Consider the following 24308-nt stretch of genomic DNA (forward strand, 5'->3'; position numbering starts at 1 on the left):
GGAATCTATACATATACCGAGAGAGAGGAGGGCCTGCGCACAATGACGGACAAGCTCCCGCCCAACCTTCTCGCGCTCTTCGCGGCGCGTCCCCCCCTGCGATGGCTAGAACACCCAGACTACGCACCCGAGAAGCGCAGGACGGCCGCCATCCAAGGCCTGGCCGCCTTCCTCCCCGAGCTGCAAAAGTACAAGGAGACGGACGAGTACACGCCGACCGAGAGTTGGCTCGAGGCGCGCGACAGGAAGAGGCGCGAGAAGGAGGCTGCCGTTGTGCAGTTGCGCAAGGATGCACCCACCATCTGTGAGTTTGTCCCATCGCTTCCGTACCCTTCTCCTGTCCCATCACCAGCTGGCTGACAAGAGAGACGTGACAGACAAGCCGAGTGAAGACCCCAACATCCGCGGCGATGCTTTCAAGACCATGATCGTCGCTCGACTCAGCTACGAGGCCGACGAGCGCGATCTCGAGCGCGAATTTGGACGCTTTGGTCCCATCGAACGCGTACGATTGAACTGCGACCCTTTACTTTTGAATGCATTGGTCAGATAGTTGCATGGACTGACACTCCGTTTTGCAGATCCGCATTGTCAAGGACACGCACGCGCACGAAAAGCCCAGCAAGAAGAAGAAGGCGCATCGTGGATATGCCTTTGTCGTCTTCGAGCGCGAAAAGGACATGAGAGGTAAATATGAAGCAACAGATGCCCCTCCCTCCCCTCCCCTCCCCTCCCCCTCCTCCTCTTCCTCTTCCTCTTCCTCTCCCTTTCAATCATAAGAAGCCCTTTGCGGTTCACTTCTTCTCCCCTTCCCGCCGATTATGAAAGGAGCAATGGTATTGGAGCTGTGGCCCTCAAGCTCGCCCTTCCCCTGAGGGCAGATATTTTCTTTCCTTTTCTTGCCAGACGCGAACTCGAAAGGATGGGGGGGGGGCCCTCAAGCATGCCCCCTCCTTGCAGTCTGCGCATACTCTTACTCCTGTCTTCTCTCCCTCTTTGCCCCCTTTCGAGCTGTTCGGTAAGATGTTTTTCTTAACTGACACGTGCACCCCTGGGTGCACCCCCCACGAGTAGCGGCGCTGGACTCATGCGATGGAATCCGCATCAAGGACCGTAACGTCAAGCTGGACGTCGAGCGCGGCCGCACCGTCCGCTCATGGCTCCCCCGCCGACTGGGTGGCGGACTGGGCGGTCGCGGCTATACCAAGGCCGTCAGCTCACGTCCCATGGGCGGCGGCTTCGGCGGCGGCGGATATCGCGGCGGGTTCAGGGGGTTCGACGGCGGCGGTCGCGGACGAGGCGGCTTCCGCGGAGGTTTCGGTGGAGGCCGCGGTGGTGGCTTCAGGAGAGACGGTGGTGGTGACTTTGGCGGTCCCCGTGGTGGTGACCGTGACCGCGGCTTTGGTAACGGCCCGCCCAGAGATGCTCCCCTTGGCCCTGGATCTGACCGCAGGAATGGTGGCGAACGCTCCTTTGGCGGTGGTAACGATCGTGATCGCCCCTCGTACGATGACCGGCGCGGCGGCGGCGGCGGCGGCTACCGAGGAGGTGACCGATTCGGAGGCGGTGGCGGCGGAGATCGCGAGAACCGCCGCACCGGAAGCAACATGGAACCTATCGGCGGCCGTCGGGAGGTTGGACATCGCGACCGTGACCGCGAACGTGAGCGTGGCCCTCCGCGCGACCATGACCGACCACCTAGGGACGATGATAGCCGGAAGCGTGCCTACGACGGTGGCGGCTACGACGACTCCCGCAAGTCTCGCCGGTACTAAAGTGGACTCGGAGATATTCCTCTCCCACAAGAGGAAAGAAAAAGAAAGAAGTCCCATCGGTACACTGGGGAAAGTATGCTGCTTGTAAACCTACTCGTCCGGTGGGTTCTGCCCCCTTTCCTTTTCCTTCGTCTCCCTTTTTCCTCGTCGACAAATGGGCCCGTCTACTGCGCACAAAAAAAAAGGGAGGTGGGGGGGGGGGGGGGGGGACAGAAAACGAAAAAGGGAAGTATTATAGATGAGTACGCAAAGGTCAGGACATACTAGAAAAGGGTCAAGGTAATTCTTTCTCTCCTTTTCTTTCTTGTCTCTCTCACACACACGCACACACACTCTCTCTCTTTTCTTTTTGTACAATACGGGGGAGGTAGGGTATTATCATTGATTTTTTTCTTGCTCTGCGCGGTTTATGGAGAAGGCGGTTGGGTTTCAAGAAGATGAGAAAGAAAAAAAATATCACTCCATGGGAGGGTATTTCCGAGGATGCTATTTATCCGTTTCGGACGGCATTGTTGTTCTTATTATCAAAGGGGAAAATAACCGGTAAGGTCAGAGGTAAGGCTATGACCTGATGCTTTTTTTTTCATATCTACTCACCGCGATGTTTGCAGACAGACTGAGAGGTAGAATATGTTCTGATGGTAAAGCGTATGGCAAGGTTAGAGGTAGAGGGAGACGGTTGTACTAGTATTTAATATACATATATATAGAGAGAGAGTGAGAGTGAGAGAGAATATGCCACGTCAAGAGTGCCTTTTCATGCTGAGATGCAGAAGAATCACATCGAAGCACTAGAACGCATGTATACCTCTGTGCTATCCATGCCAAATACAGGAGAAACATGGATGATTCGATCTTCAAAGATGATCCTACTATGTAGTATATACTACCTACCTAGCACAACCCCTTGGCACATGACTTTGTCCTTGTCCCCTCCCCCCTTATCCATCTCTTTTTTTTATGTGTGTGTGTATGTGTGTATGTATCCCAAACGCCCACCCCATAGTATCGAGAAAAAGAAGAAGAAAAAAGAAGCAGCAAAATCAAAGAGGAAATATCCACGCTGGTATCAGTCATGTCATAAAACACAGAACATCTCTGTCTGTCTGTCTGTCTGTCTGTCTGTCTGTCCTCCTCTTGTCCAACCACCACCTTCTATGGGATGGGGGAACCAGAATGCATTGCACCTCGAGCGCCATGGTAAAAAAAAAGAAGAAAGAAAAGTATCAAAAACAGGAATGTAAACTGAAGTAGAAAGGCACAAGAAGCTTTTTTTTTTTCTTCTTCTCTTCTTTTCAATCGGCCTGCATAGCGTCGGGGTTGACCTCTGTTACTTCTCCAGTCTCGGAAGTCCAGTAGCTAAGAATTTGTTAGTAGACAAGGACGGAAAGAAGGAGAGGTGGCGGAAAGACAAGGGGGAGATGAGAGAGAAGAAGAAGAAGAGAGAGAGAGGGAAAGAAGAAGAAGAAAGGAAACATACGAGATGACCTGAACCTTGAATTCACTCAGGCAGACGGAAAAAAGCTTGAGGAGCCTCGTCTGCCTCGAGTCGAGGATTTCGCCCTCCTTGCAGACGGTGTATCCGTCGCCCTCGCCGCTCTCCTCGCCGAGGACGATCTTGCCGCGGACCATGCGGGTGGGGACGCCGAGGCGGCGGAGCTCGGGCTCGATGGAGTGCTCGAGGGGGACGTCGTGCTCGACGGGGACCTCTCCGGCAGTGGAGTAGACGACGCCGCTGGGGATGGAGAAGTCGCGGGTGGCGGGGACGCCGGCGCGGGCGAAGTCGACGGGGGTGAAGGTGTCGAAGTAGTCGAGGATCTCCTGGGCAGGGCGGTTGGTCAGGAGGAGACCGACGTTGCCGGCCAGGTAGCGGGACAGACCCTCGATTCCGGGGGCGGCAGAGTCGTCCGGGTTCTGTCCGAGCGCGCGGGCCATGAGCTTGGTCTTGCCGAAGAAGAGGCTTCGGAGCGTTCCGACCGTCAGACTGGGTATGCGTTGGGACGAGAGAGGGAGGAAACATACCGACTGTCTGACAGTTCACGACGGACATCCTTGAGGTGATTGTTGCGCATGTTGTCGACCCCGAAGACGAAGCAGTGCTGGTATTCGGGAATGGCATCGCGGATATTTTGGAAGAGCTGCTCCTTTTGATCCTTGGTCTTCTTGTCGACCTGGGTCATGTGGACGACCTTTGAGCGTCTCGACTTGGGCATGATGACTGGATTTTTTTTGGGTTATCTCTTCGTTATCTTCTGTTTTCTTTTACAGTCTCCTGAAAGAAAGAAAAATAAGAAGAAAATGAGAAGGAGAAGGATGATCAGAAGAAGGCAGTGGTCTTTCTCGTCAAGTTGATATGTTTGTGGTGGTGGTGTTGAAAGAAAATTGGGCGTGGGGGAAACTGCAAAACACAAGGCCGACCGAACTGATAAGATTGTGCAAAAAAAAAAAAAAATCATATTCGAGGGTCCCTCCCTCCTTCTCGATTAGGTTGGATTCACGTGTGCAAATTTCATGGTCAGCAACTATGGTAGGTGCTAATTCTGCCAATCAGAAAAACCCACAATTTTTCTTCTTCTCTAGGGAACGAACCTCCCCCCCCGCGCGCGCAGCAGCAGTTTTTGCTTTGCTTCTCACCGAGAATATGCGGAGACCTCACCGAGGAATTTCATTCAGCCATTCAGCCACACAGCTCAACATCTACGCCACACATACTGTCCTTGCTCTGCCGGAGTGCCGTCTACAGCGTACGGGGTAACGTTGGACGTTGGGCTGCCAGGCAAAATGAGGCTAGAACAGTTATACAGGGCAGTATCATCAGATGGGCACGCAAACACGGCCCAATGCATGGATGACCCCTTGGATGTACACAGCGTCACTCACTGCACACCTCTACACACACACACACGCACGCACGCACGCACAGAAAAAAAGAGGGGGGAATTTACTGGTTGGGAGAGGGAGGAGAGTGTATCGTGTATCACCCCAGGCAGGAACAGGGTAGATTGCTGTTTTCGTGTGCTACCCGTACTGTTATTTATTACCTGTACTGGGTATATATACAATGATACTGATATACATCACACAGCTGATATCTGTACTGGTTAATTTCTATTTGGGACACGACTGTCAAGCCATCACGGTACTGTGTGAACGGGGGAACTGAATGGAAGTACGTCAACCATGGACACGGGAAGTATCAGAAGCTGTAGTGATCGGGTAACCCCTGAGGTTCTACTATAAATCCCTGCCACCAGCACGCAGCTTCCTTCCGCCCCTCTCTCCCTGTGCTTGTTTGCCCTTTTGATAGATGCCCTCACCCTCTGCGCACACATCACACGCCGCATACACACACGGTAAGCGCACGGACCATGCCTCATGTCCAACCTGGGGCCTAATAATTATTAGTAGCTTTTTTTTTTTTTCTTCTTTTTTTTTCTTCCTCATCCGCCGCCATCCACGGCTTTCTTCCGACTCCGCTATATTCCTCTCGATTTGCTCACGACCTTGTTCGGACCTCCTCTCTCCCTCTCTCTCTCCCTCTCTACCCCCCATCGCCACATTCCACTCCGAATCACTTCCACCGCTCCGTCCATCGCGTTCTCATCTCCCACGCGCATTCTACCGCTCCTCCTCTTCCCCCGTCATCTACACATCCTTCTCTTTTTTTTTTCCCCCTTCCATTTCCTTTCTCCCTTCCTCTTGAACTCTCTTCTCCTCGCCTACATATCCGCGCATCCCCACAGCGCGCCCTGCCATCCTCCGCATCCCATCCTCTCCTATCTCCCTCCCCGTCCCCTCCGATCCCTCCTCCTTCCACCATAGTTCGTCGCCCCATCATTCATTGGGCCCTCGCCGCGAGCTGTCTATCAACAAACACCTAAGAGGTGGCCACGACGACCGGTCCCTTTCGCAGGATCATCACCCGCACCTCGTCGCTTCCGAGCTCTTTGACACCTTCGCGATATCTCCCGACAGTCCGAACACCCCTCTTCTTCCAAAAATACTCCTTCCGTTCACGGTTCCGTGGAGCCCCGCCACCCAATACGAATCTGCAACCATGGCTACCAACGGAAACTTTGCCCACCAGGACCAGTACAAGGCTCCCGCCGACCAGTACACTGCCGCCCCTGCCAGCATCGACCCTGCCAGCTCTTCGGGTGCTAGCAACGACTTGTCCAAGGATGAGGTTGGCTGGTACTTTGTCGAGCAGTACTACACCACCCTGAGCAAGTCTCCCGAGAAGCTCCACGTATGCTCCCTGTCCCCTGCGTACCGTCCTGATCACGTTCCGTCCAGCTAAACTCTTCTCTAGCTCTTCTACGGCAAGCGTTCTCAATTTGTCAGCGGAATCGAAGCCGAGGTCACCAACGTCTCTGTCGGTCGCCAGGTACGTCTTCTACCATACCTGACCAAATCTGGAGCCAGGCAGCCTAAGCTAATATGACACTCCCTCTCCCTCAGGCCATCCAGGAGCGCATCAAGAAGCTCGACTTCCAGGACTGCAAGGTTCGCATCTCCAACGTCGACTCGCAGGCTTCCTTCGAGGGTATCGTCATCCAGGTCATCGGTGAGATCTCCAGCAAGACCGGTGAGCCCAAGAAGTTCGTCCAGACCTTTGTTCTGGCCCAGCAGCCGTCGGGCTACTTTGTCCTCAACGACATCCTGCGCTACATTGACGAGGACGGCGACGAGAACGCCGAGGAGGCTGCGGGCGAGGCCGTCGCCGACAAGGCCGAAGATGCCCCTGCCCCTGCCGCCGCCGAGACGGAGGCTGCCGCCGATGCCCCCAAGGAGGAGTCTGCGGACCTAAAGGCCGACGCCGTCGACGAGAAGCTCGAGGAGGTTGCCCACGAGGGCCAGGTCAATGGCGACGCTGCCGCTCCCACTGCCGCTCCCGCTGCCGACGAGCCCGCCCGGGAGGCCGACGCTCCCGCCGATGCGGATTCCGTTGCCGTTGCCGAGCAGGTGGCCGAGGAGACGACCAAGGAGGCCGAGGAGCCCAAGGAGCCCACCCACACCCCGGCCGTCAAGGCCGAGCCCCAGCTGGTCGAGGAGGCTCCGGCCGCCCCTGAGCCGGCCGCCCCCTCCAGGCCCATGACCTGGGCCAGCCGTGCTGCTGCTGCTGCCGGTCCTCGCCCGGTTGTCCCCCTGCCCAAGACGGCCACCCCTCCTGCGCAGGCCCAGGCCAGCCGCGCCCCTCCTCAGGCTGCCGCCCAGGCCGCCGCCCCTGCGGCCCCCGCCGCCGAGGCTGCGCCCACGGCAGCCGCAGCTGCTGCTACCACTGAGGCCCCTGCCAAGGAAGCCTCTGGCTGGCAGACGGCCGGTTCCGAGGCGAAGCGCCAGAACCGGCCCCAGTCTATCTCTGCTGCCCCGGAGAAGGAGGGTACGCTCGGATACGTCAAGTACGTGACGGACAAGGTCCAGGAGGCCGACCTGAAGAAGGCGCTCGAGGCCCACGGCGAGCTGGCGTACTTTGACATCAACCGCGACAAGGTAAGTGCGGTGTCCCTGTAAAGCCCGGGGCCGTACCGGTACGGCCAGAGATGGCGTCCCGACAGACCAGCTGACAGCATCTCGACAGAACTGCGCCTTTGTCGAGTACAAGACGACCGAGGGTTACCAGGGTGCCCTGAACTCGAACCCTCACATTGTCAACGGCGAGCAGATCATCGTCGAGCAGCGCCGTCCCAAGACAAACGCATACGGCGGAAACAGCTACGGACGTGGCGGCGGTGCTCAGCGTGGCCGTGGCGGCTTCAACGGTAACCGCGGCGGGGGCCAGGGCCCGAGGGGTAACTTTTCTGGACAGGGTCGTGGCCGCGGCGGCGCCCCGCGCGGCCGTGGTGGTGCCCAGGCCACCAACGCTTAAGGCATAACTGCTTTACTCTGATGTCAGGTATCTGCAGATCCTCCGGAGGTGATTGGATGTATCCACGGCAACCTTGAAGATGACAGTCTATCTGCCCGTCCTTTTTTTCTTCTTTTTTTCCCTTCCCTCTCAACAGGTGCCGGGCATGAGTTTGCTGGCAATGTCAGCCGATTCCTCTGCCAACCTGCTGACCCCATTTCGGGGATGTACGGCCATCGGTCTAGATTCCAGCAAACGGGGAGAGGGAGGAAGAAGAACTACGAAAGCAACCGGAGGAGTGGGGTTTTTCGGTCACGACAGCATAGGATCTGGAGTTTGGTGGGAGCCGCATTGCCATTTCCACCTTTTTTTTTTCTTCTTTTCTGATTCTCGACTGTCTTCTTCTCTGTGTCTTTTTTCCTCCCCAAGACCTTCTTTTTTATTCTTCGATTTTATAACGTCTTGGTTTTGCATTTGGCGCAGCGTCGGCTTTGCGATTGTCACGGCCTTGAACGTGGCATGGTAGGGTAGGGGTTACCTTAATTGGCTGGTGTCTTTTGTTTTCATCTTCTTGTGGAGCAGATGGAAGAGGAGGATGGAGGGGGGGGGGAGGGTTCTGGTTGAGAACGCGTTCTCGATGAGCAATACTCTGATGGAGGGACTCGGGTCCTGGGGACGATAGCATGGAGGAAGAGGGGTAGGTTAAAGGGGGGGGGGAGAAGAGGAAGAGGATGCACAAGCATGTGGATGATGATGGTTGCATGTATCATATTCTGCCCTGGTCTTTATTTTTTTATCCCTTGTGGGGCGGATAGGCTTTACAAAAATATATATACAGGAAAAAAGGGGGGAGGAGTTTGGTTGAATGGAAATTCAAGGGAAATAACTGAGATGGACATGGTAACATCTGTGCGCGCGCGCGCGCGTGTGTGTGTGTGTGTGTGTAATATGCGTGCGTGATGAAAGAGGCATTCCAGTGTCGGGACTATGAGATGGAGTGTTGTATAGGTTGCAGGATGGCAGACGTTGAGCTGATGAGATTTTTTTTTTTTTTTGGATCTGTCGCTTTGATTGATGGGTTAGGAGAGTATCGGCAGATGAGCAATACCCTTACCTCGTATTAGTCATTATCGTGGTGATGACTTGCTTCAAGTTGCTAAGTCGTAAAATGTATATATGTAGTCAGTCATGTTTATCTTGAAATCTTGTATTTTTTTTCATTGAATTTTTTTGGGGATGCATTGAGATGTTCTCTTTCTTCTCCCCCCCGATAGTCGATCGGATATCCTTACGAGTATACCTGCACAATGTATGGAGAGGTAGGGACGGGTTTAGTGTATCCGTATACATATACAGATTAGATATAGTTGATAGACGTCACGTCACTGTCAGTGCGCGATGCCAAGACGGGAGGGCGGTTGAGAGTGTTGGGCTCTGTACGACGAGTACGTGTCGTCCGAGTGTGGGGGACGGGTCGGTCTGCGGTGGACGGTTTGTGGTGGGACGGACAGTGGTGTCGTGTCGCCTTGGAGAGTAATGTGCGTTTTCTCTTTCCTTTTTTCAATATATATATATATATGATACATACATTTTTCTTTACATCTTCTTTATTTTTCTCCCTTCTGTATGTGTGTTTTTGCGTGTCTGCTTGTCCTCTTACTACAGGGTACAGATTAGATGGATGTATGTATGACGTGATTTTAGTACCTGTTTTTGTGATGTCTTAGGTGGTATCGTTCTCTTGAGATTGACGATCTCTGATAAGGAATCTAGGAGTCTGACTCTCGTGACGCTATTCGACAAGGGAAAGGAAAGGAAAATTACGATGTGCCGGATTTCCATAGTCCCCGCGTGACGGGGAAGAAGGAAGGGGGGCGGGGGGCGGATTGATGATTTTCCAGCTTTCTCCTAGTCTACTCTTATAGGAGAGAGAGAGAGAGAGAGAGAGAGAGAGAGAGAGAGAGAGCCCACACAGAGAAGATCAGAGGGAAGAATCCAGTCGGTGAAAAAATGAAACTCGAACCCTCCCCCCCCCTCTCCCCTTTTCAGATTATTCTGTATGTGCAGATTATACATGCTTGGTAGCTCGTCCGACCGAGTACGGGTAATGTACGAGTAATGTGCAATGGGTTTGATTATTGACGTAGAAATATGGATAATCTCTCTGCAGTGATGCAGTAAAAGGGGAAGCCAAAGAAAGAAAGACAACAAATTACATAAGATGGATTATTTTCTTGATACATAAATAAAAACTACCCCAAGAATAAAATAAAAAGCTGTACGTAAGCGGGATCTTTTGATCTTTCCACCTGTACGAGCGAGTCTAGACTAAAAGCAGGAGGAATGATGCGGGTGCAGGGGTAGGGGTAGGGGTAGGGGTAGGGGCATAGGTAGAGAAGAAGAAGAAGAAGAAGAAAGAAAAGAAAGAAGAAAGAAGAAAGAAAGAAAAAAAAGTTCCCGTACGCTGACGGGAGAGATGTGGCGGGGTAATAATGAGACTAGGGATGGATGGATGAGGGCTTTTTATTTTTATTATTTTCTTTTGAAAAAGAAAAAAACCCACCTTGAGAAAGAGAGGGAGGAAAGAAAGGAAGAAGAAGAAAGAGAAAAATAGAAAGAGAAGAGAAAAAAAAAAGTACCCGGTGCGGCACATGTACTCGCTCTCTGCGCTACAATGTTGGAGTCGTACGGGATAGTATTGCATGTACTCGGTATAGAAGACGAGAATATCATGAACCAAGACATGGGATCGAGAGTCACGGGGTTGATGTGTGAAATACGACATTCTGAGAGAGAGGAGAGGGAGAGAGAGAGAAAATATGGAGCCAGCTGCAAAGGTGCCAAGCTCCACAAAGCCAAAAAGGCCACACCCCCACCGCGACGGCGTTTACCAAAAGTTCCGACAGCTCCAGCAGAGAGGGAGGGGGGGGGACTTTGGGGGCCTACCATGGGTCAAAAGGTCAATGTATATGTGTGTGTATATGTATGTGGGTGTGTATATGTATGTGGGTGTGTATATGTGTGTGTGTTATCATGACTCTGTTTAACGCGCCGGACTTTCTTCTTTTTTTCTTCTTCCCTTCTCTCCTTTCTTCTTCTCCCCTGCATGCACTGTATATGCACAAGGTGTAGTAGATGACAATTCGGGCATTGGTCAGGAAGGGGAGAGAAAGAAGAAAGAGATGAAGAGATAGAGAGATGTAAATAAATATATATATATATATATATATATATATATTCTACTGCCCCAACTCCGGGGTAATATAGCAGTAGTAGAACGGTTACTGATACTACCTACTACAATACTGTACGACGCATAGCAGTCGAATGGGCAAGGTACGAAACAGCACAGGCGTGTACGAAATGATACTACGTAGGTGGTGGTGACTACCATCACTAACTAGTACATGTGCGCGTGACGGGTACTCTGTAGTCGGTATCCCTTGAATCGAGCATATATACCATGTGATGAGCAGCGGGACGGAGCAGCAATACGGAGCAGCAATACGGAGCAGTAGTCATATAGAGCAGTAGTATTACCGAGTAGTAAAATCCCGACAATGTACGGCAGCAATGTACGGCAGCAGCGGACACGCAAAGAGAGTGTGGTCCTGAACAGGCTCTGATCTGATCAGCCAACGACAGCCGATGCCAGGTCCCTCTGATGCCAGGTCCCAAGGGCAGTCCGACGCTGTCCGTGGGGTGGGGAACCGCTCCAGCTCTGTCCAGCCGGCCGGGCGCGAGCGGTGCAGACCGTGCGCAGAGCGTTAGGGCTCGAGGACTCCGGACGTTGATATTGCATGCCGCGATATGCGTCCATACCACTCACCGGCCAGGCCCGGACGGACGGCGGAGGGGGGGGTGCTCATACCGATACCGGTGCGGATCGTGAGCGGGACGGAGATGGACTCTGTACAGATCTGGTATATCGTGCTCCCCGATAGGCCACCCAGGTCTCACACAGTATCATTACTGTACATGTGATATGGAGTATTGCGGAGTACAGAATGTGTACGGAGTATTGATATTATCTTCTATTCAACTTTTATTCCTTGTTATATAAAAAAGAAGAGAAAAAAAGAAGAAGAAATGTAAAGAAGAAAAATACACACGCACACACACACATATACATATGTATACATATTACATCATGACCGGGCTCTAGTAATCTGTTACCTCTTACTTGTAGCATCCCGTAACACTCGGGTTACCCTGCCGATCGATGCAGCAAAACAATCCCCTCCTCTCCCCACCGTCGCAATGGTCCAATGTGGAAAAAAAAAAAAAAAAAAAGGTACTCTCAGCCAAGAGATGTGAGAAGATGTGTTCTCTTTCCTTTTTTTTTTTTCTCTCCTTGAATTTTTTGAATCTTTTCCCATTTTCTTATTTCATCTTATTAATCGTGGGACCTGGATGAGGATTGAGGCTTGGCCGTGACGGAAGAGGCGTACCCTGATGGTTCATCACAGTTTGCAATCTACGTACTGTATCGATGCACCGTACAGGATTAGTATCACTACATGAGATACGACTAGGATCTGATTGTACCGCTCGCCATGTATAATGTATCGTCGCAGGGCACTCCTCTTTACGTATAGTACTACTCCGGGTATGGATAGCATCATCATCAGAGGGAGGGTACGGGTATGTATGTGATGGTCTGTCGCTGGCCACTCTTCTGCTAGAGATATAATGTACGAGAGAGTGTGTTGGTCGTACCTTCCTAACCTTTTTTTAATATTTTAATGTTCTAATGTTCTAATATTCTAATATTCTAATATATATATATATATATATTTGGCCTTTATCCCTGACAGGTGACAACGACCTCCTCCCCGAATGAGCTTAGCGTCTCCTGCACTGACTCCCTTCTTTCCTTGGGCCTTTTGCACTCCCATTCCACCTGCACTGATTTATCTTATTTTATCTTGTTTTATAAAAGGTTCCCCTTTAACAGTCGATTTTACAGGCAGATGATAGTGCAGAGTGTACAGAGTGCGCAGAGTGCGCAGAGTGTGCAGAGTGTACAGAGTGTGCAGAGTGTACAGAGTGTGCAGAGTGTGCAGAGTGTGCAGAGTATAGGCATCATGTAGACGCAGGTGTACGGAGCAGACAGGAGTGGTAGACAGAGCAGATCATAGACAGTATAGACAGAATGTAGTGAGCGGAATAGTGCGCTACCCGTGACATATCCAGCTTTCGAGCACGAGTAATACTAGCATGGACCGCAACTGTCCACTCTCCGGAGAATAATGACTCTCTTTCTTCCTCTCCCTTCTCCCTCTTCTCACGGATGCATCATCCAGGTACCCTGCCGTCCAATCAGCTCCTCCAGACTCATCGACGTCTTCGAGTGAGTCCCAATACCGAGAAGCATACCACGTAGCATCTTACTCTTCACTACCACTCTACATACAGTAATAGATGTAAAAAATTTCGAATATATATATCTACTACAACATGCTACTACTCGTACGGAGTAGAGTCCGGTACGGAGTGATTATAGTACTGCCAGTACTTCTCGTAACTCGCCTACCTAAATCCCTGTTTAGAGACCGAAACTACCATAGTCCCTCCACCCTCCCCTCCCCCCCCCCCCAAAAAAAAAAAAAAAAATCTGCCGTGATGCGACGCTTTGCTCTTCCCGTCTCATCATCCATCATATTAGATCCACGCCCATCAAAACCCATCAAACCCTCCAAATCCTCCCCGAACCCGACCGACCGTCAAAATGCCAAGGACTACTGATCGACCGCCACTCTCCTCCAGAAACCTCCACTCGCTTCTTCTCTGCCGGCGGCCCAAGTCCATCCGTCGGCTTTTCTCGTCTCTCTGTCTGCGTCCCCTTTACTTTTTCCCTCTTCCGTCTTTCGTAACTCTCTTCTTCTTTCTTTTATTTATTTGTCTATCAATCTACACAACTACACAACACCATCTCTCCTCTTCCTAGTCCTTCTCCGGCAAAGATAAAAAGAAAGGAAAGGAGAGGAGAGGAGGAAGAAGAGAGAGAGAGAAAAAAAGGGTACTTTCTTTCCTCTCCCCCCCCCCCTTCTCTCTCTTTCTCCCGGACTTCTCTTATTCCCCTTTCTGCAGCCTGGCGGGTCCACCGCACGCGCGCGACCGCAGGTTGCAGACGACGAGTCCATCGACTACAAGTCTCTCTCCTTCTCTTTCTCACTCACTCTCACTCTCACTCTCACTCACTCACTCACTCACTCTTCTTCTTCTTCTTCTTCTTCTTCTTCCTTCTTTCTTCTTTTCTCTTCTCTCTCCATCTCTATCCCCTTCTCGGCCCCTCCTTCATCATTTGGGTTCCTTTTCTCTCAACCGGCTACCGAGTAATCTTACCATCACTACAGATTACTCGTACCTGATCAGAAAAAAGAGGCGGGAAAGAAAAGAAAGGGAGAAACTCTCTCTCTCTCTCTCTCACACACACACACACACACACACACACACACATAAAAGTGTCTTTTGGAACGGTTCCCTGCCCTTCTCCCTCTGTCATCGATCCTCCCCGCTCAATCTTCAATCTTCACCAATAGCCTCGACATGTCTCGTGCCACTTCGTTATGATTATTATCTCTACGTCAACTCCATACGCGGAGCCCTTACCTCTGTTCATCTACCGGTACCCGCCCAGTCGCCTACGCACCGAGCACCGAGCTCGATAGATGCTACCTCCAGTTGCAGTGCTCACCATCCTTCTCCGCTGTCCACGCTTGACACCATCTCTCATCAAGACGTGAGCTGGTGTCAAGTCGTGGTCACACACATCAATCCTCCCGAGCACTCGCCTCAAGACTCCCATCTCAGAAAAATCTCATCTCGAAAAGACTCACCTCGATCCCTTCTCCTCTCATCTATCTCTCTCCCTCACTCTCTCTCTCTCTCTCTCTCTCTCTCTCTCTCTCTCTCACCCTTCTTTCTCACCTCGACCGCCTACCGGGTCAGACCTCTGCCACCGGTCGCCTCAACTGCCCGGCCATCCCGGTCGCCGCCCTCGGGCCCTATCCTCCCATCCTCCTTGACATATATATACCTGACTGCCACGTAAGACGTCTGCGCCGGAGTAGAACATACACGACCATGGATCCGCGCAACGACCCCTCGCTTCTCCCTCATGGACCGCCGACCCGCCAGGGCCCGCCGCCGCCGGCCGATGCTCGCCGCGCCATCTCCATGGACCAGGACTATCGGTCCATCATGACCGCGCGCCCGAGGCGGTCCGAGCCCCCTCCCCCCTACAGGTCCGACGACCCCCGCTACCGCGGCCCCCGACCGACTCGCGCAGAGCCCTCAACCTCGGCGCCATCGCGGACCGACGCCCCGGGAGCGCCGACCACGTCGTCGCCCGCCGACCCCTCAGCCGCCCCTGAGCCGCTACCCGGCTACTCAAGCTCCATCGACCTCGAGGGCATCTTCATGAAGAAGCACGAGATCGAGGACACGACAAGACGGGCTGAAGACCGCCGCTGGCACGCCACCTACGTCACCCTCACCGGCACCGCCCTCAACCTGTACAAGGCCAAGAAGAACCGGACCTGGGGCAGGACCCCGCAGGACGGGCCCAAGATCAGCCCGGACAACCCTCCGTGGATGCGCAAGGGGAAGCTCGAGAAGTCGTACAGTCTGCTCTACGCCGACGCCGGCATAGCTGCCGACTACAAGAAGTGAGTGCCCGGGCTGACGTGGTTGGGTCACCGACCTCGAATCCTCGAATACGGTCCGCACCGCCCATGGTTCCGTACCCTGCTAACAGCACCAGACGCCGATACGTCATCCGCGTACGTGCCGAGACGGATCAGTTTCTCCTGTCCTGCATCGAGCTCAGCACCTTCAACCAATGGCTCGAGGCCTTCTTTGCCGCCATCGACCTCGCCCTCCCCATCGACGATCGCGACTTTCCCCGCGACATGTCGATACCGAGAGTCCAGCGTGTACGGTGGTACCGCCTCCCCTCGCCCGCCCGACAGCCCGAGGCTCCGTCGGCGTCTCAGCAAGACGGTAACGGCAACGGTGACGACGACGACAACGACGCAACTCCCGACGCCGCTCCCGACGCCGAGCAGGATGCCACCCCCGGCCGACGTACGCTCAGACGGCGGTCGTCCGTGCCCGCCCCCCTACCAAGCCTGTACGAACACGACGAGCTGTCACGCGTCGCGCCAGACGCCGACGAGGACGGGCCACGCCGAGGCAGGCAGGCGGCGTTGGCCATCGAGGGAGAAGAAGAAGACGACGACGACGACGCCGACGACGACCAAGCCGTGGATGAGCATCCCCCAGCCGCCGACGACGAACGATCTCCCCCGCGGCTCGACCCCTCACGCCGCCTGAGCTCGTCGTCGTACCACAACGACGGCGTGGACCCGCACTCTGGGAAATGGGTCCCCGAGCACCGCTGGTCGTCGGCCCACGACCTGCTGTACGCCAAGCTCTGCTACAGCAACCTGCTCTTCCGGAGCCCGCGAAAGTCCAACTTCATCATCCGCCAGGGAAAGAAGTGGTTCGTCGACTGGTCAACCGGTCGCATGGTGCGAGTCCTGCCTCCGGCGTATGGGGAGGTGGAGTTTTTCGGTCCCTGGCAGGTTGTACACACGGAGAACATGCGCATCTAGCGGAGCGGAGCGAAGGGAAGCAGAGGAGCAGGGAAGCAGCATATCACCAAGGACGCTGCATGCATGGAAAAGACGGCACACACAGAAACACCGAGAACAGACACTGCATGCATGGAAAAGACGACACGCACAAAAACACCGAAGACACCCTCCATACATGAAGAAAACAACACGCAAACACCAAGGATCCGATCTCTTTCTCTTCTTAACTCACGAACATGACTGGATTATACATTATATTGTCTCTGGACCTCGACACCATGCAACATTCTGTTCAAGAACAATCTAGGACATATAAAACCCTCAAGGGCAACACTTGACTTTATTTTTTTTATCGCAAAAAAGAGTCGGTTTTTTTTTAAAAAAAAAAAACGATTGTTAGGAAACGAAGACACACACACACACACACACACACACACACACATGACAAAACAAAACAAGAACAAAAAACCAATCTGTATACGACGAGGGAAAAAAAATTTCCTGGCATTGGGGTCTGCGTCGGTGCATTAGGCGGGCGCATAGGGAGTGTTTATTTTTCATCTAAAGCATAGTATCCATTGCATCTGGCCTTTTTTTCTTCTTCTTTCCCTTTTTCTTCGAATACTTATGTTATATTATTGGTTTTTTGGTCATTGGGAAGAATTTGTACATATATATATATATATAGTTAGTACATACGGTCAAAAACATACATTGCATACATGGCACTGGTGGTGTTGTATCAGAAGTGGTATTCATTAGAAGGTGGTACGAGCGCAGAAAGAAAACAAGCAGTGAGTGATATATATCTTGATACCATTTTTTTCCAAGTCTGGTAAAAACAAAAAGAAGAAAGCAAAAAAAAAATCATGTACTTGTACGCCAGTCATCCTCATGCCGAGTAAAGACATATATATAAAAAAAAAAGAGCCCCCCCGCCCCCCCCCCCCCCCCCCCCCCCCATCCAAGAAAAATAATCCCTACAATGTCTCCTTCCTTGAGGCCAAAACAGCGGCATGACCCTCCCTAGTCTCGAGACCGAGCTGATCGGCCACGGGACCCAGGGCGGCATTGGCCCCCTTGACATCCGCGGCGGCGGCCTCGACCCTGGCGAGCAGCTCTCCTATCTCAGCCCTCTGCGCACGGATGGTGTCGTACATGACGGCGTTCTGGGCCTGAGACGTCTGCAGCCGGGCGTTGAGCTGTGATTTGTGAGAGGATAATGTACGGGAGAGATGAGCTCTCATGATGCGATCGGGTGGTAACGTGTTTGGTCTGGGGGGGATATAAGATAAGAGAGCATTTGTTAGCGTTTTTTTGGCCTATGATAAAATAATATATATATATATATATATATATTCTTCTCAAGACAGAAGAAGATATCAACAATTGATATATATTCAATCTCTCCCTCTCTCTCTCTCCCTAATCTAAGACAGAAAAAAAAAGAAGATAAAAAGGGGAGGGGAGGGGAAACTCACAAAACTTGAGGGGCATCTACACCTGAATCCCTCCGAGCTTTCGCCTCGGTCACCAACACATCCAGCTCATTCAGTCGCGACACCACGGCCCTGGCCTCGAGGATGGAGTCGAACTCCCGTCGGCACTTTTCGCCCAGCTTGCCCACCATCTGGGCCTGCACCTGACGCAGGACGGGACCGGCGCGCGAGGAGACGGTAGGGTAGCAGCCGGAGAGGTTGTCGTCGCTCAGGCGGGAGAGGGTGTGCTCCAGGGCTTGGCCGTAGACGTCCCTTAGCCGGGTCGCGCGCGGGCCCGGTGCGGGGGTCGACGTCGACGCTGCCCTCGTCGCATCCAGGGATGAGGTCTGATGGGCGTGCGTTTGGGACCGTTCCGGGACGTTACTCATCGTCTGATCTGGGCTGTTGAGTCCGTGCGTCCTTGTCTTGTTGTGTGTGCGTACGTGCGTGTATGTGTATCTGTGCTTGTACTCTTCGTCATGAACGCATCCTCTGTGTTGAGGGCGCGTTTCGAGGTCGCGTAGGTGCACACACGTGACGTCGTGGGGTGGTTCTTTTTTTTGGATCAACCGACTGACCGATCGACTGACATCATATTCTGTACTCTTCCATCTGATAGATCTTTTCCGTTGCCTGGTAATTTACTCGTGCAACTTTTCATGTTTTACTTGTTCGGCTTATTTAGCTAATATAGATGTGCTATGTGTCATGTCAACAAATACCGTAGTCTATCCCACCGCTGTATGCATGCAAAAGAAAGGGAAATAAATGAATAAGAAAGACAGGACAAGAAGGAGAAAAAGAATGAGCATTGCCAACGTCAATGAATCCTCCCTAATTCGCCGAAAGTATAGCAGCCGCATCCGCAGCAGAGTTGTGATGCCTCTTCCCTCCATCCCTACGCAGCTGTTCCTCCTTCTCCCTCCTCCGTCTGTCGTCCTCCTTCTTCTCGTTCATCAGGTACGACGCGTACCGGATCGTGCCGAGCGTCACCATGGCCATGAAGAAGATGCCCAGTGCTGACCGGCGGATGAGGATCCACCTCACACCTTCGATTTCGGATTTGGAGTCGCTGACTAGGCTTGTGCTGATTTTGTAGTTGATTTGTTGGATCTGGGTGAGAAGAGGCGATTAGTGGTTGTTTTGTGAGAGAGAGGGGGGGATAGAGAGAGAGAGAGAGAGAGAGAGAATACTCACAGAGCTATCCGCCGTCTTCTGCTCCTCCCTTACAGCCATCCTCCTATCGTCAAACATCCCCCTGATGCGATGGTTGAGAGACAGGACCTCCTGGTTGAGAGACTGCGTCAGTATGTCCACCTCGTGCTGGAGCAGGGTCCTCTGCTGACGGGTCTGCTCGTCCTGCAGGCGTCTATTATTCATGATTTCCTGCCTCAATTCTGAGCAGGCCGCACTGAAGAGGTATGTCTCCTATAAGTGTGTGTCAGTTTTTTTTTTTGGGTGTGTGTGTGTGTGTGTGTGTGGTTGGGGTTGAGGTTGGGGTTGGAGTTGGGCTGAAACTCACATTCTCAACATCACTCTTGCTATGCAGACTATCCTGAGCAATAGCTAGATTATGCTCCAGGAGCCCACGGATCCCCTTCATGGCCACGATCGCCTGCCCGGTAGTGTAGCCCTCTTCCTGCAGCTGCTTGACGAGAGAGTAGCTGTCAAAGTGGTGCACGTACGGAGGCGGCCTGAGCGGGTTCCCCGGCGTCCCTTCCCGTCCGGGCGGTTTGATCTGCAGCACCTTGTCCAGCGGACCTGTATGTCTTTGCTCGTCCTTGTCAACCTCTCCGTCTTTTCCTCCACCACCACCACCACCACCTCTCTCCCTCTCCCCGTGCTTCTCCTGCCACTGCTCCTGCTGCTTCTGCTCCTGACGGCTATCGTGCGTGGTACCCGTGTCTTCCGTCCTGACCATGCTCGTTTCCGGGACGGTGCGGGCCTGAGAGGACGGTGCGGATGTTCCTGTCCCTGTCCCCATCTCTGTTGCTTTCCCTGTTGTTGTTGCCGCCGCCGCCGCCGCCGCTGCCGCTGCTGCTGCTTCTGCTGCTGCTTCTGCTGCTGATTCTGCTGCTGCTCTTCTGGTGGTGGTGGTAGCTATACCCTTTTCTTCTGCTTCTGCTTCTGCTGCTTCTGCATCACCATCATCAGGCTTTACATCCCCAAGGTTGACGGGCTCGATGGCCTTGCCGTGCCTCCTCATTAGACTGCTGCCCCATCGTCTGGTCGTCTGCTGTGAGGGTTGGTTTCGGTGTCTCGTAGCTGTTGCTGCCGTCGCCGTCGCCGTCGCCGTCGTCGCGCTTCTTCTCGCCGTCTGAAGGGTGATTTTCTGCCATCCTAGAAATGCTCTTGAGAGTGGTGGCATTTTTTTTTTCTGTTTTCTTTTTTCTTCTTCGGCTGTCGTCTTCTCTCTTGTATGTATATCTTCTCTCTTTTTGTCGCCTTTTTGTCTTGTCGTCGTCCGTCCCCCCCTGCCTTCCCCTTGGTATCCCCCCCCCTCAATATTATGTCGTCTCTGCGACGCGTACAGTCTGCGATCCTGCCACGATGTGTATGGAGAGTTCTGCGTGCGCGTACTGATCCCACAGCAGTCTTGTGTTTGGGCAGTCGTCAAGTTCCGGTAACATTCGGTTGTCGCGGCGGGTGGATGATGATGTTCGAGTCTCAAGTCCTGCCCGTGCTTGGCTCACTGGTTCCGGTTCATCGAGGAAGAAAGAGGGAAAAAGGGTAGTAGAGGGTCCACTTGGAATAATGCCGATGCTAACCAGCCTGAGCAACTCCCCCTCCCCGTAATACCCCCACCATTCCTCCTGGATGGTACGGATCTCATGTACCGACATTCATCAATTATTTTTTGCCATCTTGTGATGATACGTTTTATAGAGAGATAGCACACCATAATGATATTACATGCATTCATGCAGAGCATACATCACACATCACACGATATTGATACAACCCGAGTCTCGCTCGTTTATTTCGCTTTCCCCCTTTTACCTATAACCTGTTTATGAATAGAAGAAACATCTCCTTTTTTTTCTGCCCATAGAAAACTCTGCATCGTACTGATGCACCTTGTCTCTCATTGTTCCGGGTTCCTTTCGTCCTCGGTTTTTTTCTTCCTCCTTCTTCCCCTGTGGTCTTCTCCTGGGGAGCCTCGCTTGCTTCAACGCTGACCAGAGGAAAGATGGAGAGGAAAACAGATAAGACCACACATAAGAAATTCGTCCAGAAGAAGAGGAGAGGGTGACGGAGAGATGTAAGATGGAAAGACCAGGGCATGAGTACCTGTATATAAAAAAAAGTAACCATTTCTCCTCCTCTCTTACCACCACCATATAGCAACGAATAAGATAAGAAAAGGCAAGAAGAGCAGAGACAAGAAGAAAGAAGACAAGACAAAAAAACAAAAAAAAACGTCGCTCCCACCCGTGGGACCATGTCGAAACCATTAAAAGGGTATGGAAGAAAAAGAGACGTGAAACGAAAAAGAGGACAAAGATGGGGGAAAACAAAAGGACGTTAAACCTCGAGAAAAAAAAGAAAGAAAGAAAAGAGAAGACACCCATATCTCATATAGACAAAGTGTGGAGATGGTGTATCAGAAACTCCTCTCCTGACCGCCCTCTACCAAGATTGATAAGGGTACACGCGGACACGCAGATGGAAGGAGGAGAAGCACACCAGATGTCTCGTCCCTTTCAGCGTCAGGAATGCAGATTCTCGTCACCGGGTTCAAGGTCGTCCTCGGCAGCTCACACAGCCTCGTCCAGGATCATAGAGTACCGTTCACGTCCTCGGGGATGGAATTCGGGAGAGTGATGCCGGGAGCCGGAGCAACGGGCCTGACGTGGGCGTACGTCTTGGGATTCGGGCGGAGTCCGACCTGCGAGTGCTGTTCCAGCAGATGATCGATGGCCGTGATCTGTTTAGCGTGACCGCCAGTCTTCTTGACCACGTCAAAGGCTCGTCTGACCTCGTTGACGAACTCGGTCTGCTCATCACCAGTGAGGAACATGGCCATTTTTTCTGTTTTGTTTACAGCGTTAGTCGTCGTGGCAGGCGGCGGTATCGAACCGAGGTCGAGGGAGAGGAGGGGAGCAGAGACGGAGGGGAGGATACATACGAACGACATAGTTTCCGTAATTGTCACGCATCAGACGCAGCAAGAGAGCTTCCCCGTCAACGACATCCTCGATGAACCTCTTGCGGATCATCGTCCGCAGCTCGGGCACACCATAGATGATGCACTTCTCCACCACGTTGGAGGCAAACTTGTGCCTGCACAGCTCCACCAGGTTCTCGAGAACCAGCTCCACCATGCGCAGGCGGTCGGCGAACCTGCCCTTGATGATGATGTGCTGGGCGACGTAGTTGCCGTACTGGTCCGAGAGCAGGGCGTGGGCGTGGGGCCGGAGCTCGGCCACGATCGCCTCCTTGGCCGCGTGGCCGCCGCGGTCCATCATGCGCTGGACGACGCGGCAGCCGTACTGATGGTTGGAGAGCATGACGACCTCGCCGCGCATGGCAAGCGCGATGAACTCCAGATGCTGCGGCTCCAGCAGCGTGATGATGCGCTGCACGACGTGGTTGCCGTTCTGGTCCGTTATGAGCTTGGACGCGTGCGACTCCAGCTGCCGCACCATCGCCAGCTGCTGATCCAGCAGCACGTGCTCCAGCGCCTTCTGCACTGACCGGCACCCGTACACCTGCACCGACAGCTCCGCCATGTTGGCCTCGATCTTGTCCGCCAGCACCTTCTTCTGCGCCTGGTTGCCGTGCTCAAAGAACTTTTGCACGACGTAGTTTCCGAACACGTCCTTGATCAGCTGCAGCGCGTTGGGCTCGATCTCGCGGAACACGCGGTCCTTCTCGTCGCTGTTGGCCGTCTCCAGCTGATGCTGGATGAAGCGCGACCCGTGCTGGTCTCCGCTAAACTCCACCATGTGCCCGTAGAGGTCGCGCAGCTCCCATTTCCTGCTCTTGTTGGTCTTGTACTCCTCGAGGAGGGGGCTGCGCATCATCATGGTCGGGTCGTAATCCGCCATCGGCTGCGTCGACTGGTTGAGGTTGAAGCTTCCGGGGATCATGTGGAAGCCGGTCATGCCATGCTGGCGGAAAGCCTGCGCGTATTCCAGGAAGGCGAGATGGTTGGTGTAGGCTTGCTGCTGCTGCTGATGTAGCTGCTGCTGCTGTAGCTGCTGCTGCTGCAGCTGCTGGAGGAAAGCGTAGCTGCTGTTGCTGTAGCTGCCGTTGCCGTTGCCGTTGCCGTTTCCGCTGCCGTTACCGTTGCCGTTGCCGTTGCCGTTGCCGTCGTTGCTGCTGTGGCCGTAGGGGTAGCTGTTCAGGGGCGACGGGACGAAGCCAGGGGCCGAGCCGCGGCGCTCGACGTCGTTGGACCTGGGATCCCTTGACGGGGGGGGGGCGCCCCAGATGTCGGCACTGCCGCCTTCGCCGAGCTGGTGGGTGGACGGCACCCCGTGGTAGCCAGGAGTGGAGGCAGGCAACCTGTCGGTAGGCTGCACGTGGCCAGCAGGGTTCATGGCAGAGAGCTGGCTGGCCAGATCATCCATCTGGGCGTCGCCATAGCTCCCAAAGTACGGTTGCTGGATAGGTGCGGCCCCGTTGGCCGAATGGTCGACGGTGCCCCTCCGGGGGAAGGGACTGTTGAGCTCGTCGTCGACCTGGCCGTTGACGGCGAAGGCGCGGCTGTTGGCGGCCTGATGGGGCACGGAAGCCGAGCCGGGCATGGCGCGCGAGGGCTGGAACGAGCTGCTGTGGTTGCGGGCGTGGCCACTGGGCAGCCCGTTGGCAGACATGCTGTGACTGTTTGTGCGGCCGTTGGACAGGCCGTTGGACAGGCCGTTGGACAGGCCGTTGGACAGGCCGTTGGATCGGCCGTTGGATCGGCCGTTGGATAGGCCGTTAGATAGGCCGTTGGGCCGACCGTTGGACAGGCCGCCGGTCATGTATCGTTCGGGGATGGCGTGCGGGGGCTGGGACGTATGGGACGGCGACGGGTTACCATCGATGGCGGAGAATGGGGCGACGGGATCGAGGCGGGAAGGGTCCTGGTAGCCGGCACCATTCAGGGCCGATGGGACCCCATTGAAGCCAGCATACCCCGGGGGGGCAGCACCGGCGGCCGAGCGGGAGTCGGAGCTGTTGCCAAAGGTCGAGGACCTAGACAGGCCGTTCTCGCGCGTCCTGTTGGGCGAGGTGCTGGTAGGACGGCCGCCGTCGTTATTCCAGATGCGGTTGTTGTTGTTGTTGTTGTTGTTGTTGACGGACTTCTGGAGGCTGGTGCTGGGTCCGTCGATGGTGTCTGGCAGGAATGCGACGTCTGTCGTCAGCCTTCATCTTCCCCGTCAGGCAGAGAAGGGAGCATGGCAACTCACCTCTGGTATTCATAGACGGGACCCTATTATGGCTACCAGGAGCACCGGGGTATGCGCCACCCCCCCATACGGTGGGCTTGATGGGACCGTAGTCGCCGTTGAACCCAGAGTTCCTAGGCGGCTGCGACTGGTCATTGGGGGCGCCTGTCGGCATCGCGCTCCGCTTGTCGTTGGACTGTGGTTGAAAGATGGTCAGTGGGAAG

General features: G+C 53.7%; 7 protein-coding genes across 7 annotated transcripts; 3 read left to right on the plus strand and 4 right to left on the minus strand.

The window, feature by feature from the left end:
- Positions 1-42: 42 nt before the first annotated feature.
- GMORB2_2125 (U1 small nuclear ribonucleoprotein 70kDa) lies at positions 43-1775 on the plus strand (the record flags this gene model as incomplete). The annotated part of the gene is made up of 4 exons (XM_035464105.1): positions 43-304; positions 378-544; positions 582-687; positions 1075-1775. The coding sequence occupies 4 exons, from the start codon at positions 43-45 to the stop codon at positions 1773-1775; spliced, it is 1236 nt and encodes a 411-aa protein (XP_035319815.1).
- A 1295-nt stretch (positions 1776-3070) lies between these two features.
- On the minus strand, positions 3071-3988 carry GMORB2_2126 (mRNA turnover protein 4; the record flags this gene model as incomplete). The annotated part of the gene is made up of 3 exons (XM_035464106.1): positions 3071-3134; positions 3256-3735; positions 3798-3988. 3 exons carry the CDS (start codon positions 3986-3988, stop codon positions 3071-3073), a joined length of 735 nt encoding a protein of 244 aa, XP_035319816.1.
- A 1844-nt stretch (positions 3989-5832) lies between these two features.
- Positions 5833-7644, plus strand: GMORB2_2127 (Nuclear transport factor 2 (NTF2) domain; the record flags this gene model as incomplete). The annotated part of the gene is made up of 4 exons (XM_035464107.1): positions 5833-6024; positions 6088-6162; positions 6237-7268; positions 7357-7644. The coding sequence occupies 4 exons, from the start codon at positions 5833-5835 to the stop codon at positions 7642-7644; spliced, it is 1587 nt and encodes a 528-aa protein (XP_035319817.1).
- A 7068-nt stretch (positions 7645-14712) lies between these two features.
- GMORB2_2128 (PH domain) lies at positions 14713-16244 on the plus strand (the record flags this gene model as incomplete). Its single annotated transcript, XM_035464108.1, has 2 exons — positions 14713-15296; positions 15386-16244. The coding sequence occupies 2 exons, from the start codon at positions 14713-14715 to the stop codon at positions 16242-16244; spliced, it is 1443 nt and encodes a 480-aa protein (XP_035319818.1).
- Positions 16245-17206: 962 nt separating this feature from the next.
- Positions 17207-18093, minus strand: GMORB2_2129 (kinetochore protein NNF1; the record flags this gene model as incomplete). Its single annotated transcript, XM_035464109.1, has 2 exons — positions 17207-17501; positions 17708-18093. The coding sequence occupies 2 exons, from the start codon at positions 18091-18093 to the stop codon at positions 17207-17209; spliced, it is 681 nt and encodes a 226-aa protein (XP_035319819.1).
- Positions 18094-18538: 445 nt separating this feature from the next.
- On the minus strand, positions 18539-20043 carry GMORB2_2130 (Protein of unknown function (DUF1640); the record flags this gene model as incomplete). The annotated part of the gene is made up of 4 exons (XM_035464110.1): positions 18539-18817; positions 18902-19132; positions 19227-19672; positions 19881-20043. 4 exons carry the CDS (start codon positions 20041-20043, stop codon positions 18539-18541), a joined length of 1119 nt encoding a protein of 372 aa, XP_035319820.1.
- Positions 20044-21482: 1439 nt separating this feature from the next.
- On the minus strand, positions 21483-24259 carry GMORB2_2131 (mRNA-binding protein PUF3; the record flags this gene model as incomplete). Its single annotated transcript, XM_035464111.1, has 3 exons — positions 21483-21736; positions 21834-24032; positions 24106-24259. The coding sequence occupies 3 exons, from the start codon at positions 24257-24259 to the stop codon at positions 21483-21485; spliced, it is 2607 nt and encodes an 868-aa protein (XP_035319821.1).
- Between the last annotated feature and the right edge of the window lie 49 nt (positions 24260-24308).

This window comes from Geosmithia morbida (assembly GCF_012550715.1).
Source record: "Geosmithia morbida isolate 1262 chromosome Unknown scaffold_12, whole genome shotgun sequence".
NCBI classification, from domain to species: Eukaryota; Fungi; Ascomycota; class Sordariomycetes; order Hypocreales; family Bionectriaceae; genus Geosmithia; species Geosmithia morbida.